This window comes from Ambystoma mexicanum, chromosome 4p (genome assembly GCF_040938575.1).
Source record: "Ambystoma mexicanum isolate Mex_15411 chromosome 4p, UKY_AmexF1_1, whole genome shotgun sequence".
NCBI lineage: Eukaryota > Metazoa > Chordata > Amphibia > Caudata > Ambystomatidae > Ambystoma > Ambystoma mexicanum.
In genome coordinates, this window is record NC_090927.1 from 1,102,774,426 (window position 1) to 1,102,794,504 (window position 20,079).

The 20,079-nt window shown below is 47.1% G+C and overlaps 1 protein-coding gene across 2 annotated transcripts in view; it reads right to left on the bottom strand.

Annotated features, from left to right (window-relative positions):
• ADGB (androglobin) overlaps positions 1–20,079 on the bottom strand; it is a 2,161,023-nt gene that overhangs the window by 386,709 nt on the left and 1,754,235 nt on the right. For both annotated transcript variants that reach the window (XM_069606692.1, XM_069606693.1), the window contains one exon: positions 5,120–5,280. In XM_069606692.1, the coding sequence (XP_069462793.1) occupies positions 5,120–5,280 (161 nt within the window). The remainder of the gene's footprint in view (positions 1–5,119; positions 5,281–20,079) is intronic.

Sequence of the window (20,079 nt, forward strand, 5' to 3'; positions counted from 1 at the left end):
CCAAGGACATCCCTGCCTGGTACCTCTGCCTAACTGCCATCTGTCTGACACTACTGCACCCGTACGGACCCTAGCCAAAGGCGCACTATATAATAGCTCGGCCCACCTCATGTAGCATGGTCCCAGTCCGAACCGCCCCAAAGCCGCCAGGAGCCATGGCCATCGGACGGAGTCGAACGCTTTAACCGCGTCCAGCGCCACTATTGCCATTTCGCTGTCTTCACTGCCCCCCTTTTCCACCACCCTGTGAAGGCGCCTGCGATTGTGGGTAATATTCCTGTTCGGGACATAGCCCGTCTGGTCAGGATGGATCAGCTTGCCTATTACCCTCCGCATTCTGGCCGCCAGGACAGCTGTTAGGATCTTGCTGTCCTGGTTCAGCATCGACAGGGGTCGGTAGGAGCCACAATCATGTCCCGGTTTATTGGGTTTGGGGAGCGGTACTATAATCGCCTCCCTGAGTGTTTCCGGCAACCGCCCCACCTCGAATGCTTCATGAAACATCTCCAGCATGGGCGGGAGCACCTCCTCCCCATATGCTTTATAAAATTCACTGGGGAACCCATCCGCTCCTGGGGCCTTGCAAGTGGGTAGCTGCCGCACAATCTCCTGCAGCTCCTCCAGAGTGATCGGAGCATCCATCTCCTCTCGCTCTTCGTCACTTATCTTGGGCAGGCCTATGTCTTCAAGTACTACTTCTATATCCTCCCGGCTTCCCCCCTCTCGATCCTCATATAATGCTTGATAATATTCTGCGAACGCTCCATTCACCCCTTCCTGGGTGTTCTGTTCCACTCCCTTTTCAGTGATAACTGACCGGATCGGGGGTCTTGGGGTCTCGCTCTTATACAGCCAAGCAAGAAGTCTGCCCGTCATGTCTCCCCCGGCATGCAACCTCTCAACGTACTTCTTGTAATTCAGGTTACAAAGCCTGTCCCAATGTTCTGCGCACCTCTGTTGCAGTTTAATGACCTCCTCCATGTCCGTCCCCCCCTCCCCCAGCTCTCTCTCCAACTCAGTCTCGGCTCTACGCAGATCTGCCAGGACTCCTCCCATTAGTCCTTTGGATTTAGCAATGGCAACCCCCCTCATTACAACCTTAAAGGCCTCCCACAAAGTACCAGCCGACTTGACGCTGCCTGTGTTCGTTTCAAAATAAGCAACAATCTCCTCCCTCACTTCTTCTCTGAAGACTGGATCCCTGAGCGCTTCCGCCCTGAGGCGCCATGTTGGAATACGCGCACGTGGGGGACAAAGCTGCCAACGCATGACCAGGGGCGAGTGGTCCGAAAGGACTCTCGCCCTGTAGTCTATCTGGTCACACTCCGCGACAATGTCCGGAGTGGCGAAAAAGTAATCCAGCCTTGTGTGTAACTGGTGCGGGGCCGAGTAATGTGAATATTGCCTCACGCCAGGGTGTCTCGTCCTCCACACATCTGCCAGGCCAAGGTCTACCAACAGCGCCTGCAGTACCCTAGCCGCCGGGCTGGGCCTGTCCACCCTGTCGTCTGACCTGTCCTCCTTGGGGTCTAGTACACAATTAAAGTCCCCTCCCCAAATCACAGGCCCCCCCATCCCCTCGCCCAGTCTAGTGGTCAGTGTCCTGAAATATGTCGCCGTGTCACGGTTGGGGGCATAGGTATTTATAACGCACACTACTTTATTTTCCACAAGCCCCCTTACCATGACCAGCCTCCCATCAGCCTCCACAACCTCCCCAAGTAGCTTAAACGGGACATGTGGTGCAACCCAAATCAGCACACCTCTAGCATAGGCAGAATATGTGGATCCAACTACAGTCCCTCTCCACTTTCTCCCCACCAGTTCCAACTTATCCCGTGTCAGATGTGTCTCCTGTAACAGGGCAATATCTATCCTTTGTCTTTTTAGGTACAACATGACCTTGTTACGCTTAAGATAGCTGTTAAGACCTCTAACGTTTCACGTTAGTATCCTAAGGTCCCCCATGACGCATCCGTAGCTCCCATCCCTCTCCCAGGACCACTCGCCTCCCCCCTACCGCAAGGGCCCCCATCACCAGTTTCTCTCCCAGGCTCATATAAAAACTGACCCACCCCACCCCCCTAACCCCCTTAACCCAACCAACTGCCCAGCTCCATCCCTGGATCTCAGGCATCCCTGTGTTCGGTTCTCTCTGGAACCCAAGTAGAGAACCCGACAGGGTGTCACCCCACACACAGTGACTAAACTAAACTCAAACTGGGGTACAAGGACCAGCCCTCGGAGGCTCCCCTCCCGCACTTCCGTATCCGCGCACACGGACCATGTTTCAAAGTCCTAACGCATACACTACCAAACAGAGTCATCCCGACTATATTCCAGTCCCAATGTTCATAGCCCAACCGGGCCCGCAGCATCACTTATCTCTTCCCGTTCCATCCGCCGTCCGCTCATCTGGCTCCTGAGGACAGTTTTGTGCATCGAGCCATTCCATGGCCTCTTCCGGAGTGTCAAAGAACAGCATCTTAGTCTTGAAGAAAACCTTCAATCTGGCCGGGTAAAGCAGCATATACTTGTACCCTGCTGCCCGCAATCGCCTCTTGACCGCCCCAAAGTTCATGCGACTGCGCTGCACTTGCAAGGTGTAATCGGGGTAAGCAGTAATGGTCGCCTCTCCTCGCCGTATGGTGCCCCCCTTACGAAAGTGCTCAAGGATCCTTTCCCGATCCCGATAATTGAGGATCTTGGCGATCACAGGCCTAGGTGGGTTCCCCGGCGGTGGTCTTCTACTCAAGGCCCTGTGCGCCCTCTCCACCGCAAACCCCTGCGACAGGGCTCCCCCAGTGATCTCCTGCAGCAGCAAGTTCTCAATAAACTCCGTGGGATTCCGGCCTTCAGCCCCCTCCGGCAGGCCCACGATGCGAACGTTGTTTCTCCGAGCACGTCCTTCCGCCTCTTCAGCCCTACTTTCCAAGTTGCCCACCCGCTGCACCAGGGCATGGATATCGCGTTTATGTGCAGTGCAGTCCGCTACAGTAGGGCTCATCTCCTTTTCCAAAGTTTCCGTGCGCTCAGCCAGGGCTCGCACATCCTGCCTCAGGAGGTTCACGTCCTCCTGCACCGCTCCAACCTGTAGTTCCAACGCGGTTTTCAATTCGACCACAGCAAGTTGAAGCCTGGTCTCCCACGTCGCCTTCAGATCCGCGATCGCAGCGAGAACCTCCTGGTTCGCACCACCGGCGGCCATCTCCTTGGTCTGAGCCTTATCCTTGCTCCTGGCACCCTCCAGGCCAGGCGACGTCTTGGCGTATTCGTCGAGCGTGGGCTGTTTATTCTTCGCCCTCAGAGGCTTGTTCGACATGTCTCCAGTCAGGAGCGTCCCTCCGGTCGCGCCCCGGTCCCAACCAGGGAGGCACTGTGCCCATACACCACGACTCTGTTGAGAGTCTCAGCTCGCCCAGCAGTCTCAGGCACCGCTGTTATCCGGCGCTCCCCCCAGGTGGGCAGGGTCGCGCTGCCCCCTTCGTACCGCTGAGAGGGCGCTCGTATGTTGTGGTCCCGATCTACCGCTCCTTTGTCCCCTCGTCAAGCGGCGGCGGCCATTTTGTCATCCGCCGAGGTTTGGCCGCCAGTGCTTCATTCGGCTCTTAAGTGTCCGTGCGCACTACGGACCCATATAAAAATGTGTCCTCGCGTGCAGCCGGACTTCATGTACACAGTCTTCCAATTTTCGCCAAATCACAGCGGTCCTTGCGCGGTATCAGTCGGATTATGTACGGATCAGCGCGAGCTCCCGTACAAGCACGTCCTTTCACATGGCTACCAAGCCACGCCCCCAACGCTTCTGACATCTTTGACATGATTTTGCCCACAGGAAGTGGGGCATTTTTTAAATGTACTTCAGCGGCGAGGCAAGGGGGCTCAGACGTCGGGAGCTCAACATCCAAAAGCAGAGCAACACAGCGCTGGTCTTTGTCAGTGACCTTCAAAGCTAGTGCCGAGCCCATAGGCAAGCAGTTGTGGTCCTGCAGGGGTCCTTGCTGGCTCCTTTAAGCATGGCGGGCCCCTTTGACACCACCGACATTGAGGCTAAAGGTGTCGGTGCTGGGGTCTTTAGCCAGAAGCTTTCCCATTCCGCCAGTGTGGAGGATTGGTTTGAAAATAGTACCTTTGGGGCCAAATCCTAAAAACGGTGACACCCCTTCTTCGACAAAGTAGAGAAGTCCATGTAAGAGGGATTCAACTTCTCTAATGAAGGAGTATGGTGTCTCAAAGAACTGCTTGCGGAATAGGATGTCATGAGGCTTTTCTTCTTCTTGTCTTTTCAGTTCAGGGATCAGTCTTCTTCTCCTATATTCCACGCCTGGTGAATTCAATGGATTCCTTTTGTCATCTCTGTGGCAAAAGGCAAAGTGTTTAGCAGCACTCTCCTTTAAGGCATTTGGCTGCATGTAATGGCCTGACCTGCAATTATTTGGTACCTGTTGTTCCCACAGACAGTACAAACCAATCATGTTGGGGGTCTGCGACAAACCTTTGCCTCTCACAATCCGTGCAGGGTTTTAAGCCTTAGACTTTACCGGAATTACGCATGATGCAGTAGAAAGCTAACAATTACCAGTATTCACGAAGGGTACAGAGGGCACAGAAAATAGGTCCCCTCCCTGTTGCCCTGTGGGCGCTTTGGAACAGTGTTTACTTCCTGTATAAGCGCCTAACAAGCAAACAATAAATAAATAAACTGAGGTCATGGGGTACGGCGGTCTCATGTATACTGGACCAAATATCACTTCATGCGTGGTGTGCATCGAGGCGGCTAGTGGAGCTGTGCTGCCCCCTCTAGTGGAAAAAAAGCATCCCAAGGCAGTGGAATCTGAGGGAGGAAGGAATCCAATAAAACTATGCACATACACCAACACAAAACCAATGACTATATCAAAGACAATTAGTTAGTCCAATGAATTTAAAATGCCAATGGTATCATCATGCATAATTGACTAAAACATAATCACAGACAAAGACCAGTATCACCTATTATATCTGCAGTACACAAAAACTAGACTGATACGATTTTAGAGAGCATTTCCCAAAAGATGTGAATGAAGTAGTTATTTGATAGTTTTTCAAAATTAGTCATAATCATTTTTTTAATTCTTACCAGCGGTGAAGTTAAACCATTCTCAGAAATGTTGTCAACTGTTATCTTGCTTGCACCAGCACTGCCTTGTCGCGAAGGAGGCTTTCCGCTTTTCTCCCCTCCAGGAGTGTTGGTTTGCCTATTTTTTGTCACACTTGGGTTTACCACTGGAGTTTTGCTGGCTATTAACAAACAGATGTTTCACAAATATAGTCACATATTTTGCAATGCAAGAATAACCAAATGAGCTTTTTTCAATAATTTTAGTATCAATCATTTTACAAAGCTGACAACAGTAATTTAGAAACAGTTACTCACTGTAGTGACTACAATACTCCTAGTCCATAGTCCCCTTTCCTCCATACAGATGGGAGTCCAACATACGGCAGAGGAACAGAGCCATTTTTGCTCTGCAAAGTTAACTTCCCCTTTAAATTTGAGATATGCAATGAGTGTCAGGGATATTCTCACCCTGTTATTCCACCCACCAACCTTGTCTGTAAGTCCTCCTTTGTAAGCTTGTAAGCTACTACTAACTTGTTCACTGTGGCGAATGAAGGGTGTTGTGGAGGAAAGGGGACTAGGGACTAGGAGTACAGTAGTCACAACGTTAACTGTTTCTTACTCCTACTTCCTGTCCCCCTCTGCTCTATACTGATGGCAGATTTGATAGCATTTAAACCTCAGGAGGGTAGAGAGGAGTCTTACTAATAACCTGACGGTTCTGGAGTGTGGGTATGGTAGTAGTCAGAGTAAGCATGGCCACTGGCCAGGTTGTTTAGTGCATGGCCTTCCCCCGAACAATCTGCCCAGTGGCCATGGCCATAGCTAAGCTTACTCTGTTATCAAGATAGATATCATATTGTATTGATGGTGGCGTTACTGAGAGTACTGTGAGAAACCTGGAGGTGTATCATTTGCTAGTCCCCGGGTATCTGTCATCCAGGGGGCCAGGACATGGCCATCGCTATTGGATCCAGTTCCTAGGGGTGGACCAGTGCAAGAGGATTACCTGGATGGGGGGTCCTCGAGGAGTGGAAGTGGGACACTGACGGATGAGACACGGTACCCCCCCTTCTTATAACACCTTTTGCCCATCCTACCACGTAGGATACTCAGAAACTCTACCCCCCTTCTGACACTTTCTCACACCACGAAAGACAACAGACTAACATCAGAGCCGTTTACCTGACATGTCCCAACACAAGGGTCAGGCAAAGTCAGGCAATTGACCAGAACCACATACACCTGACGGCCCTTTCCGTTCCCCACAGGGATGAAAGGTGGAGCACGAGAGCACACTACGAGCAAGGCAGACCACACAACGAGACAGCTATCCCAGGACGGCAGTGCAGGAGCAGGAGAAAGGCAGCGAGAACTGAAGGGGTGGCAAGAAGAGAAGCGATCTTGCCTTTCCCGACCCAGACCCATGAAGCTTCCGTGAAAGGAATCATAGGACTGCGAACAATAGCTGGCCCTCCTACGCTGATAATCAGGACAAGAAGAAATGCTTGCTAGCGTGTAGCCGTCCTTGTCTCCAGAGACAAGAAAGCCAAGCAGTTCATCACAGCCGGTAAGTCGAAGGGAGGCCCGATAAGAAACCGAACTGTGTTGAGCGAAAGCTGCAAATTGAAAATTAAGGGAAAATCAAAGAACTGTTAACACCTCAGGGGAAAACAAGCTGCAGAGGGGTCCGGCACCACGCGGGTGCTCACTCGAGAGACTCTGGTTGATCCCCTTATTGTTGAAAATACTGATACCAGAAAGCCTTAGGAGAGCTGCAAGGAAAAGGTCAAAGTGGTCATACATGGGTCTCGCAAAAACCCCTGTACAGTCGAAATTTTTGGACCGGCAAGTAATTGGAAAACTAAGGGGAATGAATCCTGCATAGTGAGAAAGTAGAAGGAACTGTGTGGCTGGCAAACGTGACCCCGACATAGGGATGCCTGCAGAATGTGGCGAAGCATGATGCCCCAATGAACATTGTGTTGACAAGAGTGAACCATATGGAGGGATGTCCACAGTCGATTGAATAAAAGATATTACCCCAATTGCAATCCTCAAAGGAGAACTGGGTTTGTCATCCCTGGGGTGTTTTGTTACCTGGACCAGATTATCCCTTCATCGAAAATGCTGCTCTACCCCCAGAACAACCACCTTGGAACTGATCTATAATGAAATGATGTAGGAAACCAATCCATCTTTGTAAGGCTGGCGCCGTGAAATGTTGACACGCCTGGTAGATATTGGAATTTGCTTGGAACCACTTGTGACAAATCCTATACGAGTAAAAACAAAACTAAAGACCCTCGATTGGATTCATACTTTAGAACTTGTTAGAAGCTATCATCCAGTAGCCCATTTACCATCTGAAGGCCGAAAGTTGAATATTGTCTGCTCGTATGTTAGGGAGAATTCTCTGTAAAGGCTAATTTCCCAAACCTAGGGAGTCCCCCAGCAGCTTTGCTGGATTTTTGGGGTTTATTTTTTTCTCCTGCTAAGAGTGAGACTCTTTTCCTCCCACTCTTAGACATGATTTGAGGTGTTCCTTTGACTTTGTATGTGTTTGATGGGCTATGGGGTCCTTTACCCCATATGGCTTCATGTGTTTTTGGTATATGGGTTACACGGCACCCTCCGTGCCGTAACCCAGGGGTGGCGTAGCGACCCCCAAACATAGACTCGATACCCTGGGACTGACTACTGTCTCCCAGGGCATGTAAAGTCACCATTGTCTCAAATTGTGAACAGAACCAGTACAAACCATCCTATTGTGGACGTACTGGTCGGGGCAATTCGATTGCCCCGGGGTCTGTTGTTCGAGGGGGCACTGTCCAGTCCCCCCGACCGAGTTTTGGCTTGTGGCAGTGGATACTACTTTTTATATTCGACCGCGAATATATTCCTATGGGATTTTCCCATTGTTCGAGGCTACCACTTTTTAAAATAGCCTCGAACATACCGCCGGTTTATTAAATTAATCTAAATTCACCGGTTGGTATTTTTTGCCGAAACTTGGTTCCAAAATGGCGTTTGTGTTCACTTCTGTGACTCCAAGTCGAGCCCTTTGTTCCACTTTTTGGCAGGCTTCTCCACAGAGGCCTCCAAAAGTGGTGCCACTGTTTCTGAGTACCACAGGGGGTGTGGGAGGGGGTTTAGGCACCCTGAACTGAGTTGTCTTGGCAACTTAAGTCGCACTCTTGTGTGATTGGCCCAAGTGGTGAGCCGCCCGGCTCACCACTTAGCATGTTTGAGTGACAGCTAGGCTGAATGAATGGGGGTTTTCTGCATGAAAGCAGGGCTTTGGGGACTGGAACTTCAGAAGTCGCCACAGGACCTAAAGAAGCAGAGCCGACCTGCAACGACGACACCACCGGTGGAGCCCTGCTGAACCGTCTCACCACTTTTCCCGACGACAGAGGAGATCTCCAGTCGCCTTGCCCGTGCCAAGCACCCCGGCAACCGGAATACCACAGTTTACCACTACCGCAAAGAAAAGGGTGGTACCTTGTAACCGGGATACTCTGCGGCTGGTTTCTTCCCTGGCAGCACAACAACCTTCAGCTTTCCTCCACGTCGAGACCTCCTCTTCCTCTGGACGAAACACTGACTTGCAACCGCTGCCAGGAACAACTGCCCCCGCTGAAGCGTTCTTCTCACTTTCAGGTACTGTGTCCCGCCTGGCTTCCCTTGCAACAAATCGTTCGGGGTGACAGTAAACCCTCGACTTTCTAACCTGGGTTAGCCTGAGACCTGTTAACTAACTTTTCCTGACTTGATCTCAATCTTTTGTGAACTTTCTACAAAGACTCTTTGGGCATAACCCCACTGTGTGATCCTGGACGCATTTCGCTTGCTCTCTCTAAGAGTGGGCCTGGCATTTGAACTTCCTTGCTCTCCAGTAGACTTTGCCTAACCTGTCTCACTGTGGTTCTTTGAAAAGTATTGAAATTTGTGTGCTTTCATAACTCTGCCTTTTTCCCTCCCTTTTTAATAACTTATTAGAGTGCCATCTTATGTTAAGCGCTCACCTCTGTCTGAAAATAAGTGGTGTTTCTCATTAAGACGTGTCTAATAAGTAATTAGGGTTGTATATATATATAATAGTGACTGTGTGTTGAATTTACTTACCTTTGTGTGCTAGTGTAATTTACAAGTGTGTCTTTAAATAAATAATTATATACTTTTACACCAAAGCTCTGGTCAGTGTTTGCTTGTGCTACTGTATCTCTGTACCTATTGTGTATACTCTATATACTGCCTAACTCATCTTGAGAGAAGTCTGACTGCTCAGCCACAGCTATCAGGTAAATCTGGGTGGTACAGACTGCTACCAATTGGGTTTACTGCCAAACACCTGTAGTCCTAAATCTTTTGCAGTGGTCCCTAAGGGAACTGCACAGGTTTCGGCCTAACAGCGTACCTGAAAAATTTCCGGATAAAAAAATTAGAGACCAATTCTTGCGGGCCTGCTTGAATCTCTATCCAACTAAGGAGATTCAAGCTATCCGGGGTTTGTTTTAAGGAAACCTTTGTTGCTTTTGCAGGGACCCGATTATAATCGAGTCCTTAATACACATTGTGACAGTGTGCGGGGGCCTGAGAGAGTTACGCACAAAGCATCTTCGACCTCTTTTCTCTGATTTCATAGCCTCAGACCCTGAAGAGTGGTGGGATTTGTTAATACAGGGACACAGAACAAAAAATGTAATTGCCCTCGTTCATTTTTTGCCGAGATTTCTTTTGAAACAGGCTCTAACAGAGAAATTTGATTAAGTTAACATGACTTTTATTTAAAACTTCTTAAACCTATTTAAAGTGTAATTTATTACGCTATTATTATTTTTTAGGTTTTGATAGTTTTGCTTGTTTAATTGTGAACTGATGACGAATTTAGAAAATTGCTAAAAAATTGTTTTACAATTTCAATGCAATAAATAATAATAAAAAAAAGTATATTAAGACTTGTGAATGCAACAGGTAACATATTTTTGAATACAAGCTGTAGTGAACCCGATGGAGGGTGGCTGACATTCGAGAAGGATCAGAGCCTGTAAGAGGGGGATCCAGAGGTGAAAAACCATCACCTGAAAACTTGTGAATGAAATCTTGTGAATATAGGCAGTAGTGAACCCGACAGAGGGAGGCTGTCATTCGAGAGGGGTTTGAGCCCAGAAGAGGGGGATCCAGGAGTGAAAAGTCATCACCCAACGTACATATGGAAAGGAACCTTTTGTTTTGTTATTTTGAACACATCAGGTCCTCTGAGGCAAGAGACTTTTTTTGTAGAAAAGAGACTTAACAACTGAAGAACAGAACAGTAGTCTTGTGCTGGGAACAGTGGTCGAAGTGAGCAGGACCGGTCGGGAGCTGTGCTCCTCTACTTTTTTTAAATTAAGTTCTACTGTTCCTATACTTTTATTTTAAAAAGAAACCGTTCCGGAATGGTTTCGTTTTAAAATAAAAGCGTAGGAAGAAGTTGAAACTTGCACTTTTGCACTTGACTGCTTCAGAGGGGAGGGGAATGATCCGGAGGCAAAGGAGTGGTTGCAAAAATCAGCAAGGGCCGGAGCGAGAGTGTCAATGCGGTCCTTGATGGTTTTAGAGGAACAAGAAATTTATATGAGTGATTGTGCAAATTACGTATTATTTAAAACAAAAATGGTACAAATTAATACATTTTTTTAATTTTGGCAAATTTAATGACGATATTTTCGAGAATATGAGTAATAGAGATCTGTGGTGACATACCCATGGCAGGATCTAGCTTAGTGTTTTTGAAGTTCCGGGTATTTCTACTGTAGTTGTGGTGTTCACCCTGGTGTCCTCTTAGTACTGGAGAATCTGAATTATAGCACAAATACACTCTCAGAATTGAACAATACATGTGAATTGTTGAGCTGAGGTGAGAAGGTTGGATGGAGGGTCTGTGGATGTCAATAGTGGATAGTTCTGTCACTGCTTGAATGAAGCCTGAGAGTAAAAAGAAAAGAAGGGATGCCCTGTGTCCTAATGTTCACAGAGGCATGCGGTTGTTCGCAGAGCGATTGCACGTGCCATCCGGGCCCTTTTACCATGCACTGCAGGAAAAGAGGACTGCGTTGGCTGCGAACATTGCGGATATCCACAGGCATCAGGAGGCTCAACCAATCAGGCCTTTTGTTGTGGGGAAAAATTTGAACTGGATACGACAGGGTAAGTGCTTAATTTCTTGTGTGTATAGCTGAAAGCATTATGTCGAACAAGAAGACTGTTTGGATCATAGGAGATTCCTTGCTTTATTGGTTGTAGGTGTATGCAAAACATCTTGGTATCTCACATAAACTTGGCTTTGAAAAATTGGCAGTGTTATGGTACAGAGTTCATAGTATGAAGTGGAATCAACTGCTACCTACGTGTCAGGACATGGTGCATTTGAAACCATCCACAAATGATTATAGTTAATTATGCAGGTAATAGTTTAGGGTATGTTACTGGAATATCTTTGCAGTCTCATGACTCTTTTTCCACAAACCATGTTTATTTTTTCCCCAATTACGCAAAGACAAGAGTGGAAAAGATCAAAGATGTTTTGCCTGCAAATTTAAAAAGCCAGGCAGAATGTGAATAAAGATGTCTATGCATGTTTTTGAGATACTGGAATGTCATCTTTTGAAAATGAGAATATCCGACATGATGCAGTGAATATATTTTAGAAAGGATGGTACATCTTTCAAATCTTGATAATGAATTTTCTATGCAATATTCAGAATACAGTATATATTTTTTGTGACACCAGTATATAATGAAAACCTATAAGCCTACACATTGTATGTGTATAAGTTGACAACACACTCTTACAAAAACAAAAAAGCTCTTTTATGAGCCAACATGAAAGAGTTAAAAAAAAGGAGTTGTGCTGATACAGCGTCCATTCTCTGTTTTTTGATGGTCCAGTCTGCGGACATTTCCACGTGTACGCAGACCCGATGGGGGAGGAATACACATCAGGTTACAGCATTTCTTACATTTTATTTTTTTTTACTTTCAAAGGGTTCCTCCCTTTTTAAAATATTTAGTTTTATGATTTTGTATTTTTTCGCAGGGTACCTAGGGAGGTAGAGTGGGGTGCAGAGCACCAACCACCAAAAAAGTAGGACGGATGGAGAACGGAAGAGATAAGGCACTGATTATGGAACTAAGGGAGAGGGTAACTCTTCTTGTACACCTTCACAGCCGCCTCAAAGGCACTCCAGAATTACTCCCCTGGGAAATGAATGCATCACAATATATAAAGAGGACTGGTTGTCATCTGAAGGTAGGGGTGAACTGCATCTTTTATATATTGGGATGTGGCAGGAGGAACCTTGTGCCCAACTGAGGTTGTACGAGTGTGGGCAGTGGTGGAAGAGGATGGCGATGGAGAGGAAGTGTGTGGATGTCTGGAGAAAGGAATTGTATTTCTGGGGGCGGACGGATGAAATTTGTGGGTTTGACCGGGCGTGGAGGTGGTACTGAAAGAGTACTGCCCCTTTTGGTTGTGACTGATTATGTCTCCACACTATTTGCAGCGCACATGGGCAGCCTGAGCTTTTGGCACTCCCCCAATGGTGGTAAAGAAATGCCACACCCATGATTTCTTCAGGCCACTGGACGTCTCAGGTACTTCCTCTACATTGGCATCTTCCTCCTGTTCCTCTTGCATCTCACCTGCTGCATTGCCCCTGTTCCCTCCTCCAGGTGTTGGTGGTGCTGCTGGTGGCCCCTGATATGGGGGGAATTGCCATAACTAAAGCCATGTGTGCTTTTTATCCAGCTACCAAGTGTAGTAATCTTTCCTGCTCAGAGTCATATTGAGAATGACTAAGAAATGGGTGGGTCCCCCTGAAGGCGCTGTCCACTGTCACCTTTCCCCATCCGCTGACTTCAGATGCCAAAAAAGGCAGGAAAAGTTGTATAAAGTACAGATAACAACAAAGAATAGTGGTAGCAGTTGTGGAGGAGTAAAGTTTCAATTTAAGAGTTAGGAAGGGCTGAGCCAAATGTGTTTCAAGATGTTCACGAAGCACAGACATTGACTGCGGACAAGTCATCACGCAGTAAGGGGACAGTATGATGTCCGCAGCCATGTCATGATGTTTGTAACTATCAGTGCACCCAAGTGACATCACTCAGGTGTGTTGGTGGCGCTGTGTTTATGTTCATAACTAATTAAAAGTGTATCACAATGGCACGAATGTCAGCGTGAGTATGTTGACGTCACCCAGGCACGTTGATGCCGATGTGACAGCGGCTCCACATTACTTTTGCGAATCAAATAAAAGTGCGTCACAACACAGCAAACGTCAGCTGCTGCTCATAAAAATCAGCTTGCACATGTTGACATGATCCGGGCACATCTACATGACTGCGGCTGCATGTTCACATCCTCGAGCTAATTGAAAAAAGTTGTCACACTGTCGTGGACATTAGCGCCTGTTGGCGTACACACCCGGGACCGGCAAACATGCTCATTGACCGCAATTTCACAATAGTGTCCGAGGGACCGAGTTTTGAATGTTCGAATGCTGTGTCTCAGGTGAAGACGTTAGTTTTTGATGATGTGATTAATAATTAATTTAAATGTATGAATGTTCATTTATTTTGAATTTATTGTTGTCTTAGGTTTCGTTTTATGTCCATGGACTGTGTATATAGACCATGGACAGCAGTTCTTGTCGTTTAAAAAAATAAATCTACATTTATTTACATACATTTAAATTACAAACAATTAAGATAGGGGAGGAGAATCAGAGTGGGAAACAAAAACGGGGGAATAGGGAAGTGGTATATGTACATGATTGGGGATGGAGCACTAGAAATGTCATCAAAGCCTTGATTACTAATGTCATCTAGTATTGATTGGGGTGATTGATGGGGGCAAGGGTCACAGGAACAAATAGTACAATGGAAATCAATATTTCGAATTACATGATTTTTTAACATAATTAAATAATTCACCAAGTTGATTTTGTATTTCATTAGCATTGAGACATAATAGATTTACACGATTTTCTAGATATTTGTAATCTTTTTTCAATATTTTGTGATACATTTTCTTCTTTTTCTTGTACATCATTTTCTTCATTGTCCTGCTGTTTTTCCTGTTCTTCTAAATATACATACTACATTAAATGTAATAATGTATATGTAAGTAGGACAACTGAATTATTTTGTGATGTAATACAAAACAATTTGCAGGTTTTTCTTCTTCATTGATATCATGTTTGGGGAAATACAGTTCAAGCCATTCACGTGTGCTCACCATTTCAATCACTAAATAGAGTGTTTGCATATAGTAAAATGCTCACACACTTAGTACAAGTACATATTACTTGTTTATAAATAAAATGAAAAGGTACTATTCCTGAAGTTTCAACATTATCTTCCTCAGTTGTAGAAATATTGTGCTTCAGTGCCTATTAGGTGTTGAAGTTAATTGTTTACACAGGGTGTAGTTTACTTCAATATATGGTACAATTCATAATATGAGGTTATTATTTTAAAAAGGTATTTCCATTTGCAAACTTAGAAGATAAGTAAAAGATGTTATGTTTAAGAATGTGTACATTTTTTTGGTTGTGATTCTTGAAAATATTGTATGTGAAAAAATAAACAATATTGTATCCTCCTGTGTGTTTGGGTACTATTGATGTCACCTGTCCCCAAGTATGTCTGTGGAGTTCCGTGACTGTCCACAGACATCTCACCTAGTATTTGGGGGAGAAAATGATTGTACGTTGTTACATTGATGGTAAATTACGCTGGCCTGATAAAAATCTGTGGAATTCAGTGAAAATAATTGTTAAAGGACAGTTATGTTAAGCCGCTTGAAAAAATAAACATTAAATTCAGTGGAACAATGTTGTTAAAGTGACTATATGGTTGCAATGCAAAATCAAAATACCAAAAAAACAAATCTTGTGCACCCGCCATGCACTGCTCCAACGAAGACACAGGACATCAAAGATGACATCTTTGATTTTGCCTTGAAACTTAATGTCCCTTCAACAAAATGTTATCACTCAATTTGATAGGTTGTTTAGAGCAACTTAACCATATCATCGCTGTAACAAAGTTTTACCACTGAAGGTCAAAGGGCCTCATTCCGAGTTTGGGGGAGTGGTAAACAGTGTATCTACATGATATAATTGTGGCGCATTTTACTGCAATGCAAAAAACCGAGGCTGACATTTTCAAATGCCTTATCCGCTCTTCCCACCAACCCTTTAAGCCCTTAAAAAAACCTGCACTTACCTGTCTTCGCACCACTCCGTCAGGCTTCTCCCTGCGACATCAGTTCCTTCTCCCAATTATGGGTGGGAACTGACGCTGCAGGGTCCCTTTCTTTTTTTGTAATTTATTGTCCCTCGCCAGCCCCGAACCTCTTGTTAAAAATGATGGCATTTCGTAATTTTCGTGCTAGCCAAATACGAGTAAATGGTCGATTAGACCATTTATTTCTGTAATTTTCGGCCACTTTGGTAAAACTTGGTGGCAATTCCGTTACCACCACTTTCTTGTCAGAAACAGTATTTCCCCCATTTTAACTGGCCCTGCAAATTCCTGCTGGAGGTAAATCCTCAACTGAAAAGGTATCGGGTAATAAAATCGCGGCAAAAATGGGGCCGGTAAAAAAATCGTGGCAAAAATGCTGTGGTTTGACCTGGTAAAGGGGTACCCCATTATACCATTTAAGGGGAGCCGGGGTGTCCCCCACATCCTTTACATGATTGTGGTGCAAAAAATACACTGCATTTTTACCGCAATATTTTGTAATCACAGCCATTTTTGCCACGATTTTAAGACATGTAACCACTTAAAAGCCACAAATCAGCAGAATTAAATCAGCAGTAATTTTGCCAAAAACTCCATGGTTCATAGTGGTGCCACTGGGTTTTTTCTATCAGCCAATGGATGCTACCAAAAACCAATGAATTTTCATCCCACCAAGTAACCACAAACTTGTATAGCTTTTGATCCACCCGCACAGGAGAGGGGGCACACTTATGGGAGGGACAGACCCCCTCTGTTACTGAATAACCGTACCAACTGTGCCATTTAACCAATCATCAATATCCTAGGAGCGGGGTATGCCCAAGAGGTAGATCTCGAATTCCACCAACAAGTCCCGACAGAGATTTCTCACAGCATCCCCTTGCACGAAAAGATGAATATTGTGGAAATCACAGTGATCCTGAGCATAATAGCATGTTCCACCCACTGCCTATCATGTCTCATATGATTGTGTCATCACCAAAACTCAGCTCATCTGACTTTTTTCCTTATCTGACAAATAGAGATAAGGTGCACCTGACGCTGGAGCATCAAGGGGGAAGAGCCCCATGGGTTGAAGGGGCCAAACTCCCACCTAGAAGGGTCCAAATACTAATTACAAATCAAGATCAGGTCTGGAAAGGAAGGCGATGGTACCGGTACTATCTTAGAGCATTGCATGTCTATTGGCAAAAATCAAAGACCCTGATTGACTTAACTTTATCAGGTCTTATGACATCTTATTATTTCAGGAAACATGGGCCCTTACCAAATCAGATCTAGTGGTTCCACGTCCTCCCTGGAATTACACATCAGCAATGGGCTGAAGCGCCAAGAAGAAGTAGTTCTATTGGTGGCTGGTGATTTTAAGATTAAGGTTGGCAACGGCGTGGGTCAGGAGCTCTTAGACCCTAGAGAAGATTTGGTATGGGGGATTCCCGCATTGGTGTTTTTAAAGCCTAAATGTTGCGCCAAAGATTTACTTTTTAATTTGTTTCTGGTTGAACATGGGCTACGAGTGATTAATGGGGGAACTGTATCAGACTCACCTGCGTATGATACCTTAAGGGGCCATCAAGGCAGCTCCAGAATTGATTATTTCACATTTAATGTACAACATTGGATATCAATTAAAGATATGCAGGTGTGCAATAGAATTGAAAGTGACCATAATTCTTTATTACTAACCTTCTTCTGTAGCCATGAAGTACTCCCTGGCCCAATTTTAGTAGAAGGCAAACTAACGACTGATAGACGAAGGATTAGTTGGTAATGTATTGACCCCTGTAACGTTTTACCAGAAGGAAATGAAGGAGGTCTATCCCATCCTACTGCAGTGCCTTGAAGAGGAACCTATTCCATATAATAAGATGTCCACATTTGAAAAGATGGCACAATTATTGCTGCCAGTCTGTCAAAAAAGGGCACTTTTACTGTGAGCAATTAATTCAAAGGCTTGTATAATAAAGACTGCAAGCAGGATTGTAAACTTGGCTCCTGCTCGTGCATACCATTCAGTGTCCGCCAAATGGCTCGGGTATTTTTACCGACCAACTTTTTGAATAGGGTTTGATTTCTGGCACTCCTCCTAAGAGTTGTTCACCTTTTCTCGTGGTGTATTTTATTTTGTTCAGTTTCTTCCCCAGCTCCTTTTTCTTATCATTTATGCTTTAATCATACATACAAGCATGATTTTGCACAAACAGGACCATTGTGTATGCCCCTGTATCCTCCCGCCCGGAACCCAGTTTGGCTAAAATATTGCTAAATTGTACAGGATGGCTCAGTTCATTCCACTGGTTTTTTGTCAGAGTGGCCCACCAACGGTCGAGATTACGATTGGCTTTGTCAACCATCCATCTTTTCTGAACTCTGTTATTGCTAGTAATTATCAAATTAGTAGGCCTTACCCTGTCCGTGCCACTTGTCACCCCTCCTCTAATGTTGAGGCTGAGCCAAGCCTGGTCGCTATTGTGGAATCTGCGCCATGATTCTGCCATGTAGGTATCGTTGCCCCCTTTACCTCAAAGAGTTGGTTGGATTGAATGAATTCCCATCTCGAGAGGAACTGTGACCATATTCTACCATGCACCCCTCACTTACCGACACTAACTCTCGGATTAATCGTGGTAAAGTGTTCCTCATTATCGAAAACCTTAACCCTCCTCCGTAACCATACACTCACAGTTGAAGTCTCCATCTATTATAATATGAGCGTGGGGGTACATCGCACACCATTTAATCAGTACATTTTCCAATTTGTCATGCACCTCCTCTATGGGGGACGATATCGAATTGAAATAAATGTTTACTATTAGTATCTGTGTAGTCGGGAGAGTCAAGCTCTTCGTAATCACTGTTGCCAATAGCGCAGTAGTTTTACGAGGACAATTTTTTACAGACCGATTTTTTAAAGATTTTCACGTCCGTAAGCAAGCTGGCCATTGGACGGCCTCTTAGCCCTTTGATGGCATGTTTATGGTTAATCTTCCGTCCATCAATCACAGGGTTCTCCAGCAACCATGGGGCTGATTCATGGAACAAACGTGCGCCGAAAATCTTCGCGCAAGCAGGCGCAAGCGCAAAAAAACAGGCGCACGCGTGCGATTCATGGAAGTCCCTGCGCGTGTTCACCTCGGGATGTGCGCCAAACCCGTGCATGGCGCACAAGTCACTGCAACATCCCGAAAGGCGTGCGCGACGCGCACAGTGAAAGCGCACAACCTCGGCGCATACACCAGAAAGTGGGCGGGACACGGGGCGTAACGCACGGAATGGGGAACAACGCGCGAAAATAAGGGCGTAACTGGGGATGTACTGCAGGGAAGCAGACGGAACGCCCACACGCACTCGAACCACACGTATTCATGGAATCGAATAGGGCAAAGCCACGCACAGCCAAAGACACGCACAAGCTGAAACACGTCCGCCACACGAAGGCAGGCGGTAGAGTTCCAGCGCATCACAAAAGTGGCAACATACAGCAATTGGGCCTGTGCGAGCGGGCCACGTGTATTTCGGGGGTGCGCGGGAAGTCACACACGCGATTGAGCGGGGTACGTGTACATCGGGGGTGTGCGGGAAGTTACACACGCGATTGAGCGGGGTACGTGTATTTCGGGGGTGCGCGGGAAGTTACACACGGGATTCAGCGGGGTACATGTATTTTGGGGGTGCGCGGGAAGTTACACACGCAATCACATCAGGGTATGTGTATTTCGGGGGTGCGCGGGTAGTTACACACGCAATCTCATCAGGGTACGTGTATTTCGGGGGTTTGCGGGAAGTTACACACGCGATCTCATCAGGGTACGTGTATTTCAGGGTGCGGGGGAAGTATCACACGCAACATCAGCAGGGTACGTGTATTCCAGGGGTGCGCGGGAAGTTCCACACGCAATTCCATCAGGGTACGTGTATTACAGGGGTGTGCGGGAAGTTCCACACGCAATCTCATCAGGGTACGTGTATTACAGGGGTGCGCGGGGAGCAGCACACGTGAATTGCACGTGTGGGTCCTCCCAGGTGTTCCCTCTACACCCTCCACGGGCCCTGCAGGTGGCTCACACCACAGGGGTCTACCCTGCACATGTCCTGCAGGCACCCCATCCACCATGGCCATGCTCCCCAGCCAACCCACATGTCAACTTGCACTACTGCCCTCCAACGCATGTCCCCCTGCACCCCCAGCGACCAGGGGCACCCTCCACCAGGCCCCCACCCATGTCTCCCAGCACCCCCACCCCCCAGCCACCAGGGGCAGCCTCCACCAGGCCCCCACCCATGTCTCCCAGCACCCACACCCCCCAGCAGTGCAGGGGCACCCACCACCAGGCCCCCACCCATGTCTCCCAGCACCCCCACCCGCCAGCCACCAGGGGCAGCCTCCACCAGGCCCCCACCCATGTCTCCCACCACCCCCACCACCCAGTCACCAGGGGCAGCCTCCACCAGGCCCCCACCCATGTCTCCCACCACCCCCACCCCCCCAGCACTGTGGGGCAGCCTCCACCAGGCCCCCACCCATGTCTCCCAGCACCCCCACCCCCCAGCCACCAGGGGCAGCCTCCACCAGGCCGCCACCCATGTCTCCCACCACCCCCACCCCCCAGCAGTGCAGGGGCAGCCTCCACCAGGCCCCCACCCATGTCTCCCAGCACCCCACCCCCCAGCCACCAGGGGCAGCC